General features: G+C 49.5%; 1 protein-coding gene across 1 annotated transcript in view; it reads right to left on the reverse strand.

Moving 5' to 3' along the window:
- Positions 1–2479: 2479 nt before the first annotated feature.
- Positions 2480–13433, reverse strand: part of SPINT2 (serine peptidase inhibitor, Kunitz type 2) — a 28121-nt gene continuing 17167 nt past the window's right edge. The window contains exons 2-7 of the mRNA XM_042919621.1: positions 9894–10064; positions 6954–7013; positions 5605–5658; positions 4899–5060; positions 4546–4584; positions 2480–3158 (exon numbers count right to left, since the gene is read on the reverse strand). Of these exons, the coding sequence (XP_042775555.1) occupies positions 2992–3158; positions 4546–4584; positions 4899–5060; positions 5605–5658; positions 6954–7013; positions 9894–10064 (653 nt within the window). The 3' untranslated portion in view covers positions 2480–2991. The remainder of the gene's footprint in view (positions 3159–4545; positions 4585–4898; positions 5061–5604; positions 5659–6953; positions 7014–9893; positions 10065–13433) is intronic.

The following is a 13433-nucleotide window of genomic DNA, read 5'->3' on the forward strand; positions in this document are numbered from 1 at the left end:
CTACTGGCCCACTGCTGGGCAGCCTTTCCAACAAACATTGTTAGCCAATACCGTTAGCCTGTAAATGGTCCAGAGAGTCGAAAACAGGCACAGTTTAGTTTCAAGGGCCACAGTGGCCCGGCAGGAGTTGACTGACCACACGGGAATAGTGCGATAGTGAGACACCACGGGCAGACCAAGAGGGGTCCAGAGGTCCAATGTAGTCAATCAGCCGGGAGCAAGTGGGGCCGTGGGGGCGTCCCAAACCACGAGACGCATGGGACACATTTCCGCACAAGTGAGTCAGAGTGACAGCTTCTGTGTCAGAAACATAAAGAGTACACTGTATGAAAAACCTACACAAGCTCAACTGGTCTTGATGGTGTTAAAGAGAATTCACTTGATGATCTTCCTACTGCAGAAGAATTACTTTAAAGTGACTCCCAACAGTTTCTTTTAAAATCCAAAAACAACTCTTTTCTTTCACGTGACTCATTATGAAGGAGAGACAACTCTTGCTTATGTAGGTGGAAAGGTCCCCTGCTCAGCCAGAGGCATCATTGGACTCAAGGTCCCACACCGGAAGCCATGAGTGGGTTTGAGGGTGGCTCATGGGGTGGCAGGGGGGTGCAGGGGAGAGCTGCTGGCTACTGAGGAGGCAGAGGTGGACACCAGCCCCCTGAAGGAGGCGCCCCTGCTGAGCACTTACTTTGGGCAACCTAATACCCGTGATTTCATGTGGCCCTCACACCCACCCACACAGCACAGGTGAGGAAGCCGGAGGTTCAGAGGAGTTGAGCGGCCTGCTCGCTGCTGCACACCTGGAACGGTGGGCGGAGAGTCTCTTCCCAGTTTCAAGGTCCTCTTTGCCTGGACCACAGGCTCTCCCAGAGCTGGGTCCCAATTTATCTGGGACATGGCAGGCAGGTTTCAGCTGCTCACCATCATCTCCGAGGCTAGACTGCCAAGCTGCCTAGAATGCTTGGCAGGGAGAGGCCAGAACCAACAAGCAAGGTCTTCCACAAATGAGGCAGGCTTTTGCCCAACTTACCTCTAAATGCATTTCTAAGCCCAACGGGATACAAGTCTTTACCCTAATGCACAGAATGTGAACTTTTTAGCCTGAGGGGATTTTTAGGAAGAGTGAAGGGAAGGGGACCAAAGCAACTTCCAAAACTGTCACCTCTATCCAGTCCCAGACTGAGGCCCACCTTACCTCCTTGAGTCACCTCCACAGGGAGAAGCCCCAGACCGCCTGCCTGCCTGACCCCATGGGTCGTCCTGGTGCTACTCCATGCTCAGGACTATATGTTTGGAAGATGGGGAGGAAGGAAGGGCTTCCAGAGTCTAGAGACAGGAAGGGAACACTCACAGGTAGGCACAACTGGGGCCAAGTCTGGAAGCCAAATTCAGCCAGGCAGTACCCTGTCTTCATTTCATTGCAGGGACACGTGGGACACCTGAGGAAGGTTGCAGAGCTACAGGAAAAGATGAAAACCATGGATGCCAAAGTGACTGGAGTCAAAACCACTCCAATCTCAGGAAGGTCTGTCTTCCCCTGGATAGGATGCATCCTCACTCCCACCCTCCTGTACCCTCAAGGTGTGGATTACAGTTCACAGTGGCTCATTATTTAAAAAATAAAAAAATAAAAATTGGGGCACTGGGGTGCTCAGTCGGTTAAGCATCTGGCTCTTGACTTTGACTCAGGTCATGATCTCACGGTTTGTGGGTTCAAGCCCCACATCGGGCTCTGTTCTGACAGTGCAGAGCCTGCTTGGGATTCTTTCTCTCCCTCTCACGTGTTCTCTCTCTCTCTCTCTCTCTCAAAACAGATAAATACACTTAAAAAAATAATTATTAAAAACAAATCAATTCAGTAGGGTATGGCTAGAATTTTATTTTATTTTTTTAAGTAGGCTTCACCCCCAGGATGGAGCCCAATGCAGGGCTTGGGCTCACAACCCTGAGATCAAGACCTGAGCTGAGATCAGGAGTCAGATGCTCAACCAACTGAGCCACTCAGGCACTCCTTAAAAAGTGAAACAGAATAAGGAAATATCAGAGATTACCACAGGTGGTAAGGCTAAGTGTTTGATCAAATTTTTAAATTTTTTAAAAATGTTTATTTTATTTTTGAGAGAAAGTGAGTGTGAGCAGGGGAGGAGCAGAGAGAGAGGGAGACACAGAATCCCAAGCAGGCTCCAGGCTCTGAGCTGTCAGTACAGAGCCTGAGGCAGGGCTCAAACCCACAAACCATAAGATCATGACCTGAGCCAAAGTCAGACGCTTAGCTGACTGGGCCACCCAGGTGCCCCTGTTTGGTCAAATTTTATAGCCATACAGTTGCAATGTAAGATGCATTTCATTCAGAAAGATCTGAAAGATGAGATTTTTTTTTTAAGGAGTTCATTTCTAGAATGGGACATCTTACATAGTATTCTGTGTTAATTTTGGTAGAGTTTAAATCAGCAGTCCCATAAAGAAAAAAAACACTTGCTGAAATTTAAGGGAAGGCCCTTTTTATTAAGCTTGTACATTTTATTCTCTTCCTTTCAGAAGCCTAATAAAAAAAAATTTGTTACTGCTTACTTAAAAAACACACACACACACACACACAAATCAAAAAACAAAGAAAGCTATTAAAACATTACTTCTGTGATGAGAAAAGACACTACAGGATTCAAGGTAAGCAAAGAAAACTAATACCTGGGGCAAAGAACTAAACTGAAGAGCAGCCGACTCTGGTTTGGGGCCAGACCACTTGCAACATGAGACAGAACCCACCTCTGAGAGGGTTTTCGAAGCAGACCCAGCCGGGAGACCAGGAAGCAGCCCTCTTACCTTCTGGAGAAATAAAGAGACCCGAAGCCCTAATGATCGCACAAATACAAACCAATCACTCTACTTTAAAAAGCACACACACATTCTGCACTTGTCTCCCCTCCCTTCCCAGGTTCTCTTCATCAACAGGGAGACCCGAGGAAGGGCGGCTTCTTGCTGGCAGGGCATTCACAGGACGTAGGTGTTCTTCACCAGCTGCTCCTTGTCGTCCCCAGAGCTCCAGACGGTGCGGAGGGTGCGCTCCTGGTTCCTCCGTGCCACCCGGATCAGGCAGACCACGGAGGCCCCCAGCAGGACAATCAGGACCATCACAAACAGCCCCACCAGGACCACCACTGGAGAGGAGAAAAAGGCCTCAGAACCGGCAGGATGAGAAGGACCACAGCCAGAGCAGGGCAGCACACAGCTCACGAAGGGTAAGGACTGGCAGCCCTTCTGCCAGACCCCCTGTGACTCCCACCTGGGAGGGTGTGGACAACTGGCACTGCCCGCCAGGGGAGTCCTCAAGGAATCTCTAGTGTCTGGAGAAGCAGGTTACTGAAAAAAGGAAGCGTCGTGCTATGTGCACACAGAGTGGGTATTTGTGTTCTCTCTGAACAAGGAAACCCCACTTCAACTCTGTATTTTCCTACCACCTCTCAGGGCAACCCATACAGGAGTCCCAAGCCAAAAACTGTGTACCATGATGTAAAAAGCACACACCTCTGGCAAGTGTGTGAACATAAAACCCCAAGGTTTTGTGTTCACACGGCACACTGACCAGCTGGAGAAAGATGTGGCCCTGCAGGTGGCTGGGGTGGTTGGTTGCCTATGGAATGAAGTAAGGGTGGAGGCAAGGGCGTATTCGGAGCGGGGCCGGGAGGGGACCCTCGTGCTAATTGCCCAGGTAAATTTAACAGTGGTTGCTCCACTGCAGTCTCACTGGTCATCGAAGATGCTTTTTTTCAGGTGGGGCCCCACCTAAAGAATGTGGCCTTCTGTGACAGCTCCCTGGCTCCCTCTCCCCTTCTGGCTACAGAACTGACAGGGGCAATTCTTTCTCTACCCCCAACCTTCCAAACCCGGGCTGTTTTCTGCACCCCCCGCGCCTGGCAAACCAGATTCTAGCTTCGCTCCTCCTCTAAAACAGAGCAGACATGCAGGCCAGGTCAGGGCTCCTTAACAGGGAAATAGGTGGAAAGAGGTCAAACCAGTGTAGCAGGTCCTTTGCGCAGACACCACCATCCGTGACTCAAGCTCACAATCAGAAACAAAAGTGAGAGGAGGCCAGGTGTCTTGTCAGACCAGACTGCTTGGGGACAATAGCATTGGCCCTACCTCGCTCTGCCCACACACAGCAAGGGTTCTGCGGCTTCCTGTCACCAGTGACCAGCTCAGTACACCCCACAGCGGCAAAGTTCCCTCCAAACCTGGAGCCAGTCTCAGGCCCATGTGCAGCAGACCCCACAAGTCTTAAAATAATAGTAGGACTTGTCCTCCAGTCACCCTGGGGCTGCTTGGGCGGAGACCGCCTCCCTTCAGCCCCCATTTATTACACTGCATAGTGGGACAAACATCCACCATATGTTCCAAGCTGCCTGACCATTCTTGTGCAGAAACATGACTCTCAACCAAAAAAGGTGTTTACAGTGAAGGATTACATGTGAGGACAACAAGAGCCTGCAAAAATACAGCTGAGCTTGGTCAGGGAAAGCAGGTGGAGGAGGGCCCGAGGCTTCTTACCTTTAGTGCCATGGGGTAGGACAGGATACAACTGCTTGCCTAGAAGAGAATACACAACCCTCAGGTCAGCTCACAGCCCTCCCCACCAGAGCTGCCAGCAACTAGGTGCGCCCAGGAGGCTCTTTCTGAGGGGTTTCTTCCAGCTCTTTTGAGGGCCTTGCCACCCTGGTGGGGGCTTAGGACATGTCTGTGCAACAGCCAGGCCCAAAGCCCACCTGTTCCCCACAAGTGCGCCAGAGAATGGCAGAGTCCAACGGACAGCATTTCCAAGGCCTTCCTTTTAGGGATGGGGAAATGGACCAGTGGCCTCATCCACCCACCGTTTCTTGGCTTTAGGAATCAGCCGGGCTCACCAAAGCAGTGGTGCATGCACTCCTCCTTGGACAGATAGCTGTTTTTATTGCCCCGGCACCCTCCGTAGATGAAGTTGTCACAAGAGTTCTTCTCCACATCAAAGTACCAGCGTGGGAAGGACGCACGGCAAGGCCCAGTGACTGCTTTGGCAGTGCAGTATTCTGAGAGCGACACAATCCAAGGAGTACAGATTAGCAGGGCCCAGACGTGAAACAAAGCTGGAATGCTCCAGAGCAGTCACACTGCTGCCAACAGAGAAACAACTCTCTGCTAAAGGAACTTATAAATTACAGACGTGGCCAGCCTGGCCCAACTGACACTCCTCCATGTTTTCAGATATCTTTCTCTTTACAGCCGGACTCTGTTGCTATAGAGATCACTCTAAGTCGGGCACTGTTCTTGGTCTCAAAGAGATCTGTCGTAGGGGACTCAGAGGCAGAGCTACAGTGATCTGCCCACAGCCATGCAGGTGGTGAGAGGCAGAGCCTCACGCCATATCACCTCTCTAAAGTCAAGCTCCCGCCTACATGCTGTGGCACATCCACTTCCTGCAGGCCTGGGGCATCCTTGTGGGTTCTACCACCTGGAAAAGGTCAGGAAGCTCTGCTCTACAACTTCTGTAGTGGAAATACTCAAGTGTGTCTCAATTCCCAACGAAGTAAGAAAACATGTTTTTTCCCCATAAATATTTTTTAAAAGTTATACCTTCGTAGTTGAAAATGTCACTGGCGAGGTCATCAGAATCCTGCCTTCTGGGAACTAAAACACAAACATCCAGATCAGGGAGGCTGGGCTGGACATAGGACACATAGCCTGGCTGGGGCTGAGTCTACAGGGCCCACTGAGGGAGCACGACACGCTGGCACCCAGCAGGAATGGAGCCCCCTCCACGGTCAGGTCTGTCACCTCCCACTCCTAACAGGCTCTACAACACACACCGGAATGAATGCTGGATGGAGAGGCCTGCCTTATGCCTCAGGGTTACTATGGAAACTAATCCCAGCCACAATTTGTGGGGCGATGAGGAAGATGGTCTTGTTCATTCATTCTCTGACATAGGGAGGCCCCTCCTTCTCCTGGGATATTTTCTTCTGAAATAGGATGGAAACCAGAGTTATCAAGCCAGTGCCTGAGATTCTGGATGACCTTGGAGACCTTCCTGTAAATAAACAGTGAACCCAGACAAAGCAATGGCTGGGACAGTCACAGGATTCCTGGCTTAGCAAAACTGGAGAGGGACTCTAACAAGCCAGCCAACCACTGAACTAATAAATGCTCACTCACACGTGAGCACCGATGTCAGAACCAGAGGGCCAAAGCCAAGGCTGCAATCAGTGCATAGCTACTGGCCCCGGGAGCTGTCCTCAAATGGGGCAGGCGGGGGGCACAGATTCCCTCCCTCCACAGCAAGTCTTGCCCAGCAGAGCCCATTGCCTGGGAACTGGCCTTCAAGAAAGCTGGGTTGGACTTGCCAGTGCATCTGGACCACTCACCCCAGGCTCCCGATACATGCAGAGTCCTTTAAGCATAAAGGAGGAATGGGGCAGCTGCTGTCAGCGCTACAAAGCAAGCTAACACAAAGCTCAGGATCAAGGACTGCAGTGGGAATGGAGGCGGGGATGGCAGAAGACAGAGGACTCAGCACAGGAGGGAGACAGCAAGGAGGACAGAGAACAAAGGAGACAGATCAGGGAAGGAGAGGTGGGGTGGGGCAGTAAAGGCAGCACAGCAGGCAGAGTCCAGCTCAGAGAGAAGGAAGGGGCCTGAGCTGTAGGCAACAGCAACATCCACAGTCCCTTGTCCTGTAGGAAGAAGCAGAGGCCAACCCAGAAGCAATGTAGAACCCCGTGGCCCTCTTGCCCGTTGGGCAATGTGAACTTCCAGCATAAGGATGCCAGAAAGGAGCCAAAAGCTGGCAGCCCAGGCAGAAGCCCTGTTTGCCAATTCTGGATAAACAGACCAGGAGGCGGAAGCCCTTGTACTGCTCCCAAATTACACATGTCCTCATGGTCCAGAGAGTCCTCATCATATCCTCGGTTGTTTTAAGAACCTACCACTTGGGACAGAGGAATCTGCTCCATTCCTGCTGGTGGCCAGATCGTCGATGGTGTTCTCTACAAGGGAACAAACAACATGGTGAGAAAGTGCACCTCAAGACTGCCTGGTGAAACAAAACAAAGAGAGTCCCTGAGCAGCCATGGTCCCATGCACCTCTCACAGTGACTCCCGTTTCTCCTTTATGTGGTCCCTTTGATGTACATGCTGGACCACAAGCCTGCTAGAACTTTAGAAATAAGGAACCAAGACTGCCCTTGTGGGTGAAACTTTAAGATCAACTCCCTGGGAATCAGAGCAAAGATGTATGAAGTGACTTCTAAAAAGACAGAATGGCCTCCGAGACCAAATAATCTGTTTAACTGCATTAACTCACCTAATGAATTAAAAAAGTGAGTACATAGGGGCACCAGAGTGGCTCAGTTGGTTGGGTATCCGACTTCGGCTCAGGTCGTGATCTCGCGGTCTGTGGGTTCGAGCCCCATGTCAGGCTCTGTGCTAACAGCTCAGAGCCTACAGCCTGCTTTGATGTGTCTCCTGTTCTCTCTGCCCCCTCGCCCCCGCCTTTCAAAAATGAATATTAAAAAAAAAAGTTAAAAAAAAAAAAGTGAGACAGTGTGAAATGTATTTAATGCCACTGTACATTTAAAAAATGGTTATAACGGGGGGTCCCTGGGTGGCTCAGTTGGTTAAGCATCCAACATCGGCTCAGGTCATGATCTCATGGTTTATGGATTTGATCCCCACATCAGGCTGTGAGCTGTCAGCACAGAGCCTGGAGCCTGCTTCAGATTCTGTGTCTCCCTCTCTCTGTGCCCCTCCCTGCCTTGTATGCTCACTCTCTCTCTCTCTCAAAAATAAATAAACTTTAAAAAAAAATTTTAAAAATGGTTGTAACGGTAAATGTTATGGTACGTATGTTTTATCTCACACATACACACCAAGTTATGGGGGGAGGGGTGGAGAGGCTAGCCCGCTAAGGAAGTACAAGGAAGTGTGGGCAGGGTCCAGGAGGGACAGAACCTGGCTCCTCTGCCTCCCCGCTGGTCCCTGCAGACCTTGTGCGGAGGCGCGGGGCCGGCCTAACCTGATGCCATTGAACATTCACATCACAAACCAGCTCCCCTTGTTCTGCCTCTGTCCACATCAAGCAACCTCCTGGGAATCTGCCTGAGAGGCTCGCCTACATGGACTACAGGTGCAGCAGGCACAGAGACCCAAGTGTCTGGTCCCCAGGGTAGTTCTGGTTCTCATTATAAATTAATAAGCTGACATTCTCATTCGGCTTCCCATAGAGGTTAGCCGCCTGGGAGAGAATATGCTGGCAAAAGACCCCGTGACTAGTTGCCCTGGCTGCTCCAGCTCTCCTCACGAGACTCAATGAAAGACTCACGAGAGAGTGCTTCAACAACACATGCAGTGGAGCCACACTCAGGTGCCAACAAATGAGCTTTCTGGGCCCTCAGACTCCGGCCCACCTCTAGGGAGACAGCTGTCTGCCTTCTCCAGCAAACACAACCACCCATGACCCCTCATGGCAACATCCTGAGTGCCCACTGTTCACTGCCTGTGTTCTTAAAACTTCCAACTGTTTTCCTGAAAAAGTAAAGAGAAACTAGAACAGGCAGGTACAATTGCGACAGTCAACTCTTGACAGAAAAGGCAGCAAAAATATTTCCCTTTAATTCCTGTTCCCATACCGGTCACAGCTGACCACAAAAAAATATAATAAATGGTATTCTCCTCAGTCACCATCTGGTAAGGTTGCCAGTTGCTCCCAAAAGGTGAGGGACTAGCCTGTATGATCCAAAAGCAATACCCAGCCCTCAGCCATCCAAATACTTGTTGAGTGTCTGCTGGGCAGCGGCACACAAAGATCAGTAAACGGTTCCTGGAGGCACTCGGTCACTGTGGACTTGTGTGCTCAAGCACGATGTTTTGAACCTCAGGCCACAGCCAAGGCCACTGTTGTTTCCCCCTCTTTATACACAACTTTAATAAGCGTATCTGACTTCTGAATGGCTCTCAAAGCCAAGAGAGATTATAGCCAGTGAGTGAGGAGACATGAAACCCAACAAGGATGCAGGACCTGCCTCTGGCCCAAGGCGCACAGGCTGGCGGCACGTGGGAGTACTGAGGGCACCGGTGCGTCCTCACAGAATCCTGATCCAGGGCCTGAGCAGTGATGCCGTGCCATCAAGAAAGGATGAGAAAAGTCACGTAACAACGTTAGGGAGATCGCCGATGACATTTTATCGGCTAACCAAATCCTCAGGTCTCTAGAGCACTTGGAAGGGATCAAACCCCAGAGGACCAATGTCTCACTGCCACAGCCCTCAAGGAGGCCCTCACGGCTCAGTTCGGAGCCAGTACCCTCTGCTGTGGGGCTTTAGGTTCTTATTTAAACTATGAGGCTCTCAAAGTCAACATTCTCTTGACTCCACTGAGTCCCTCCCAGGTAAGGGCTGGGAGAAGGACAGATTCCAGAAAGTCTGTTCTGCTTTTAATCTGACTCACAACTTGGCTGGCTGGGTAAGCTCCTCAAGGCATTTGCCCCAGAGGTAAAAATAACCCAAATGCCCAGGGAGCAAGGAGGGCAACCTGTCTGAGTGGCCCTGGAGGACTCTCCTATGCCAGGCCTGGTGGGGGACTTACACTCAGCAGTGGGAGAAGGGAAGTCGGGGAGAAGAGGTGGTCATGTGGTCATGTCCCCCTCCCCCAGCTCGAGCCTGTGGCCTACTCTCCTTCTGGGAAGAGGAGGGAGAGTACTGCTGTGAAACCACTATGTGGGTGACCTTCAAACTGGGCCTTTCTTCTGCTTTTTAAAAACATCCCCCAGGTTTAGCTGTGAAGAACTAGCAAAATGCAAAAGGCATCCACAACCCAAGTTAATAAATGGTCTCTAAGTTACGCCCTTTCCCCAAGGACCACTGTCTTACCTGTGACACCAGCACATTTCTTAAGACACTCCTCCTTGGTCAAGTAATTATTGTTATTCCCTTCACAGCCGCCATACACAAACTGCTGGCAGGATCCATCGGTGACATTGTACCACCACCTAGGGAAGGAGGCCCGGCATCTTCCCACTATCTTCGAAACTCGACAGAATTCTAAAACACAAAGCAGAGAGACCAGTTGGATTCATAGGGCAATCCTGCCAACGGAGAACATGCACAGACCTGTAAGAGGAGGCCCGCTGTTTCCCAGAGCCCAGGATCCAGCACAGATTCTCCGTGAGTCGTGAGTGGTTTCTAAAGTGTTGCCATTAGGCTTAGTGATTCCTTCCTTGCACAGGAAAGAAACCCATCACCTAATAACAAAGACACCAACCCACCCAACTTAACTATACTTCAGTTGCACATTGATTTTGTCCCTGCCTCAACTTATTAAAGACACACGAGGGGCGCCTGGGTGGCTCAATCGGTTGGGCGTCCGACCTCGGCTCAGGTCGTGATCTCACGGCTCTGTGAGTTCAAGCCCCGCATCGGGCTCTGTGCTGACACCTCAGAGCCTGGAGCCTGCTGCAGATTCTGTGTCTCCTTCTCTCTCTGCCCCCGCTCCGCTTGCTCACTCTCTCTGTCTCAAAATAAACAAACACTAAAAAAAAAATTAAAAAAAAAAATAAAAAAAATTAAGACACACGACATCCAATGTAGAAATATGGGTTTCAGGGACACCTGGGTGGCTCAGTCGGTTGGGCGTCTGACTTTCGCTCAGGTCATGATCTTGAGATTCGTGAGTTCAAGTCCCACATCAGGCTCTGTGCTAACAGCTCAGAGCCTGGAGCCTGCTAAGGATTCTGTGTCTCCCTCTCTCTCTGCCCCTCCCCTGCTTGCTCTCTTCTTTCTCTCTCAAAAATAAACATTAAAAAAAGATTAAAAAAAAAAAAAAAAAAGAAATATAGCTTTCAAAGGCAAAAGAACATATCACACTTCAGGATCCTTCCGGGTATGTGCCCATCACACCAGGCATCAAGGGGGAACTTAGCACTGAAAGACCAGAGCCGGCAAGGTGAGGTCAGGAAGGACCTGGACCTGTCTTAACCTTCCTTATCCACTGTTTGCCCAAGTCAGCCACTTCACACTGAAATTTCCACACAAGCCTCAGAAGGAAGCTGCTAACCCTTGTCCCAACTCCAAAGGCAGCTGAGGGCACTCCTCCGTTCCAACACTTATAATGGCTCCCATCTGAGCATTCCAAGAGGGGCATGGGTTTCAAGGTGCCCCCAAATCTGACCCCACTCTAGTACAAAGGAAACAAACAAAAATGTCACAGAATTCCAGCCAGCTACATATACCTCCAAAAGACCTAGATATCTGCTTTCTCTTAAAAAGACAGAGGGGCGCCTGGGTGGCTCAGTCGGTTGAGCGTCCGACTTCAGCTCAGGTCACGATCTCACAGCTCATGAGTTCGAGCCCCGTGTCAGGCTCTGTGCTGACAGCTCAGAGCCTGGAGTCCACATTGGATTCTGTGTCTCCCTTTCTCTCTGCGCCTAACCCACTCGCATTCTGTCTCTGTCTCTCTCAAAAATAAAAACAAACATTTAAAAAAAAAAAAGAGAGAGAGATAAGCAAGTGCTGGAGGTCTCCTGCACCAAAATGAGCCTTTCTCCTGGAGGAGTCAGGAGGATGGAAAGCAAGTTGAAAAGGGAGTGAGCTGACAATGTGATCCAATGTCTGCCCAGTACCACCTATCATCTTTCTGGGATCATGAGTCCAAACCACCTCTCCTACTCCTTGGCCTCCACCCGTCTGTCTTCTGGCAGAAGGGCATTCCAATCTGCAGGGTGTTCAATTAACATCTCAAATAAGTTATAAGCTGTCATTTACTCTCCTCTAATTGTTTTCATGTTTGTTAGGTTTACTTCACTAACTAGGGGACAGCTTTCAAAAGCAGAGGGCAAGATCTTGTTTTTCCCCAAAATATGTCTTACGTCTAATGGGCGTGAAACCAAATGTTCGACAAAACATCAATCTATGGATAAAAAAGGGTGTAGTACTGGGCAAAACAAACACCTCAAGGAACTCCCACACACACCAATAAATCACAGGTAACTAGTACAGCAGAAAAAGCATATTCTGAAGAAATTTTCTGTTAATTTGAAAGCAACCATCCATTAAAACACCAATTAAAAAGTACCTTATCTGGACACTTCATACGAGTAGAATCTTATAAATGTACACAAAAGGCAAATCAAGAGAAACAGGAAGTAGATTAGTGTCTGCCTGGTGCTGGGGGATTGGGGGATGGTGATGACTGCAAATGGGCACAAGGATCTTTTGGGGATGATGGAAATATTCTAAAATTAATTTGTGGAGATGATTGTACACTCTGTAAATATACTAAAAATCACTGGATCGTATGCTTAAAATAACTGATTTTATGGCATGTAAATACTTTAATAAGGCAGTTAAAAAAATTAGGGGCACCTCCCGTCCGTAACACATCAACCAGAATCGGCGGATTGTGCACCTGGAGCAGATACTTTTGCTAACATGCCAAAGATCACAAAACATACACAATCAAGGCACCTGGGTGGCTCAGTTGGTTGAGCATCTGGCTCTTGATTTCAGCTCAGGTCATGATCTCACAGTTCGTGAGTTTGAGCCCCGTGTCAGGGTCTGCACAGATGGCATGGAGCCTGCTTGGGATTCTCTCTCTCCCTCTCTCTCTGCCAGCTCGCTGTCTCTCAAAAACAAAACAAACAAAAAACCATACACAGTCAACAAAGGCCCAAGGAAAATACGATAGGAAAAGGGTTCTCTGGTGTACGATCCACTCAACCCCCGTGGCTGTCAAATGTCCGAGGCGGCACCGCTATGAACAAGACAAGATGGACAAGAGCCACAGGATCCACTTATGAACCACAACTGAAAACAACATCAAGGCAGGGAGGACCCAACTGCTACAGAAGAAGCAACAGCCTATCCAGTACCCTGCCAAGCTGAGCACCCTGGAGATCACTGACTGCTTTGTGTCCTTGCTTCTTGAGCAGTTTCAGGGACAGTCTTTTTAACAAAAAACCCAAGGGAGGAATTGCACACTTTGTTTTTAATATTATTTATTTTTATTTTTGAGAGAAAGAGTACAAGCCACAGTGAGGGGTAGAGGGAGAGGAAGGGAATGGGCGAGAGAGAGAGAGAGAGAGAGAGAGAGAGAGAGAGAGAGACAGACAATATCTCAAGCAGGCTCCACGCTCAGCACAGAGCCCAACTCGGAGCTCAATCCCACAACCTTGGGATCATGCCCTGAGCTGAAATCAAGAGTCAGATGTTCAACTGAGCCACCCTGGTGCCCCAGGAATAGCATACTTTAAATGGGTGAACTGTATAGTAGGTAAATTACATCTCAGTTAAAACAAAAACATGACACAATGTCGAACAAAGCTCAAGGCAGCCAGGGGGGAACCACCAGACACCATAACAGAGAATGCAACGGGGAGACCACTGTATCAAGGGTGGGAATTCGGTAGCTTTTCC

The sequence above is a fragment of the Panthera leo genome, chromosome E2 (assembly GCF_018350215.1).
Source record: "Panthera leo isolate Ple1 chromosome E2, P.leo_Ple1_pat1.1, whole genome shotgun sequence".
Lineage (NCBI taxonomy): Eukaryota > Metazoa > Chordata > Mammalia > Carnivora > Felidae > Panthera > Panthera leo.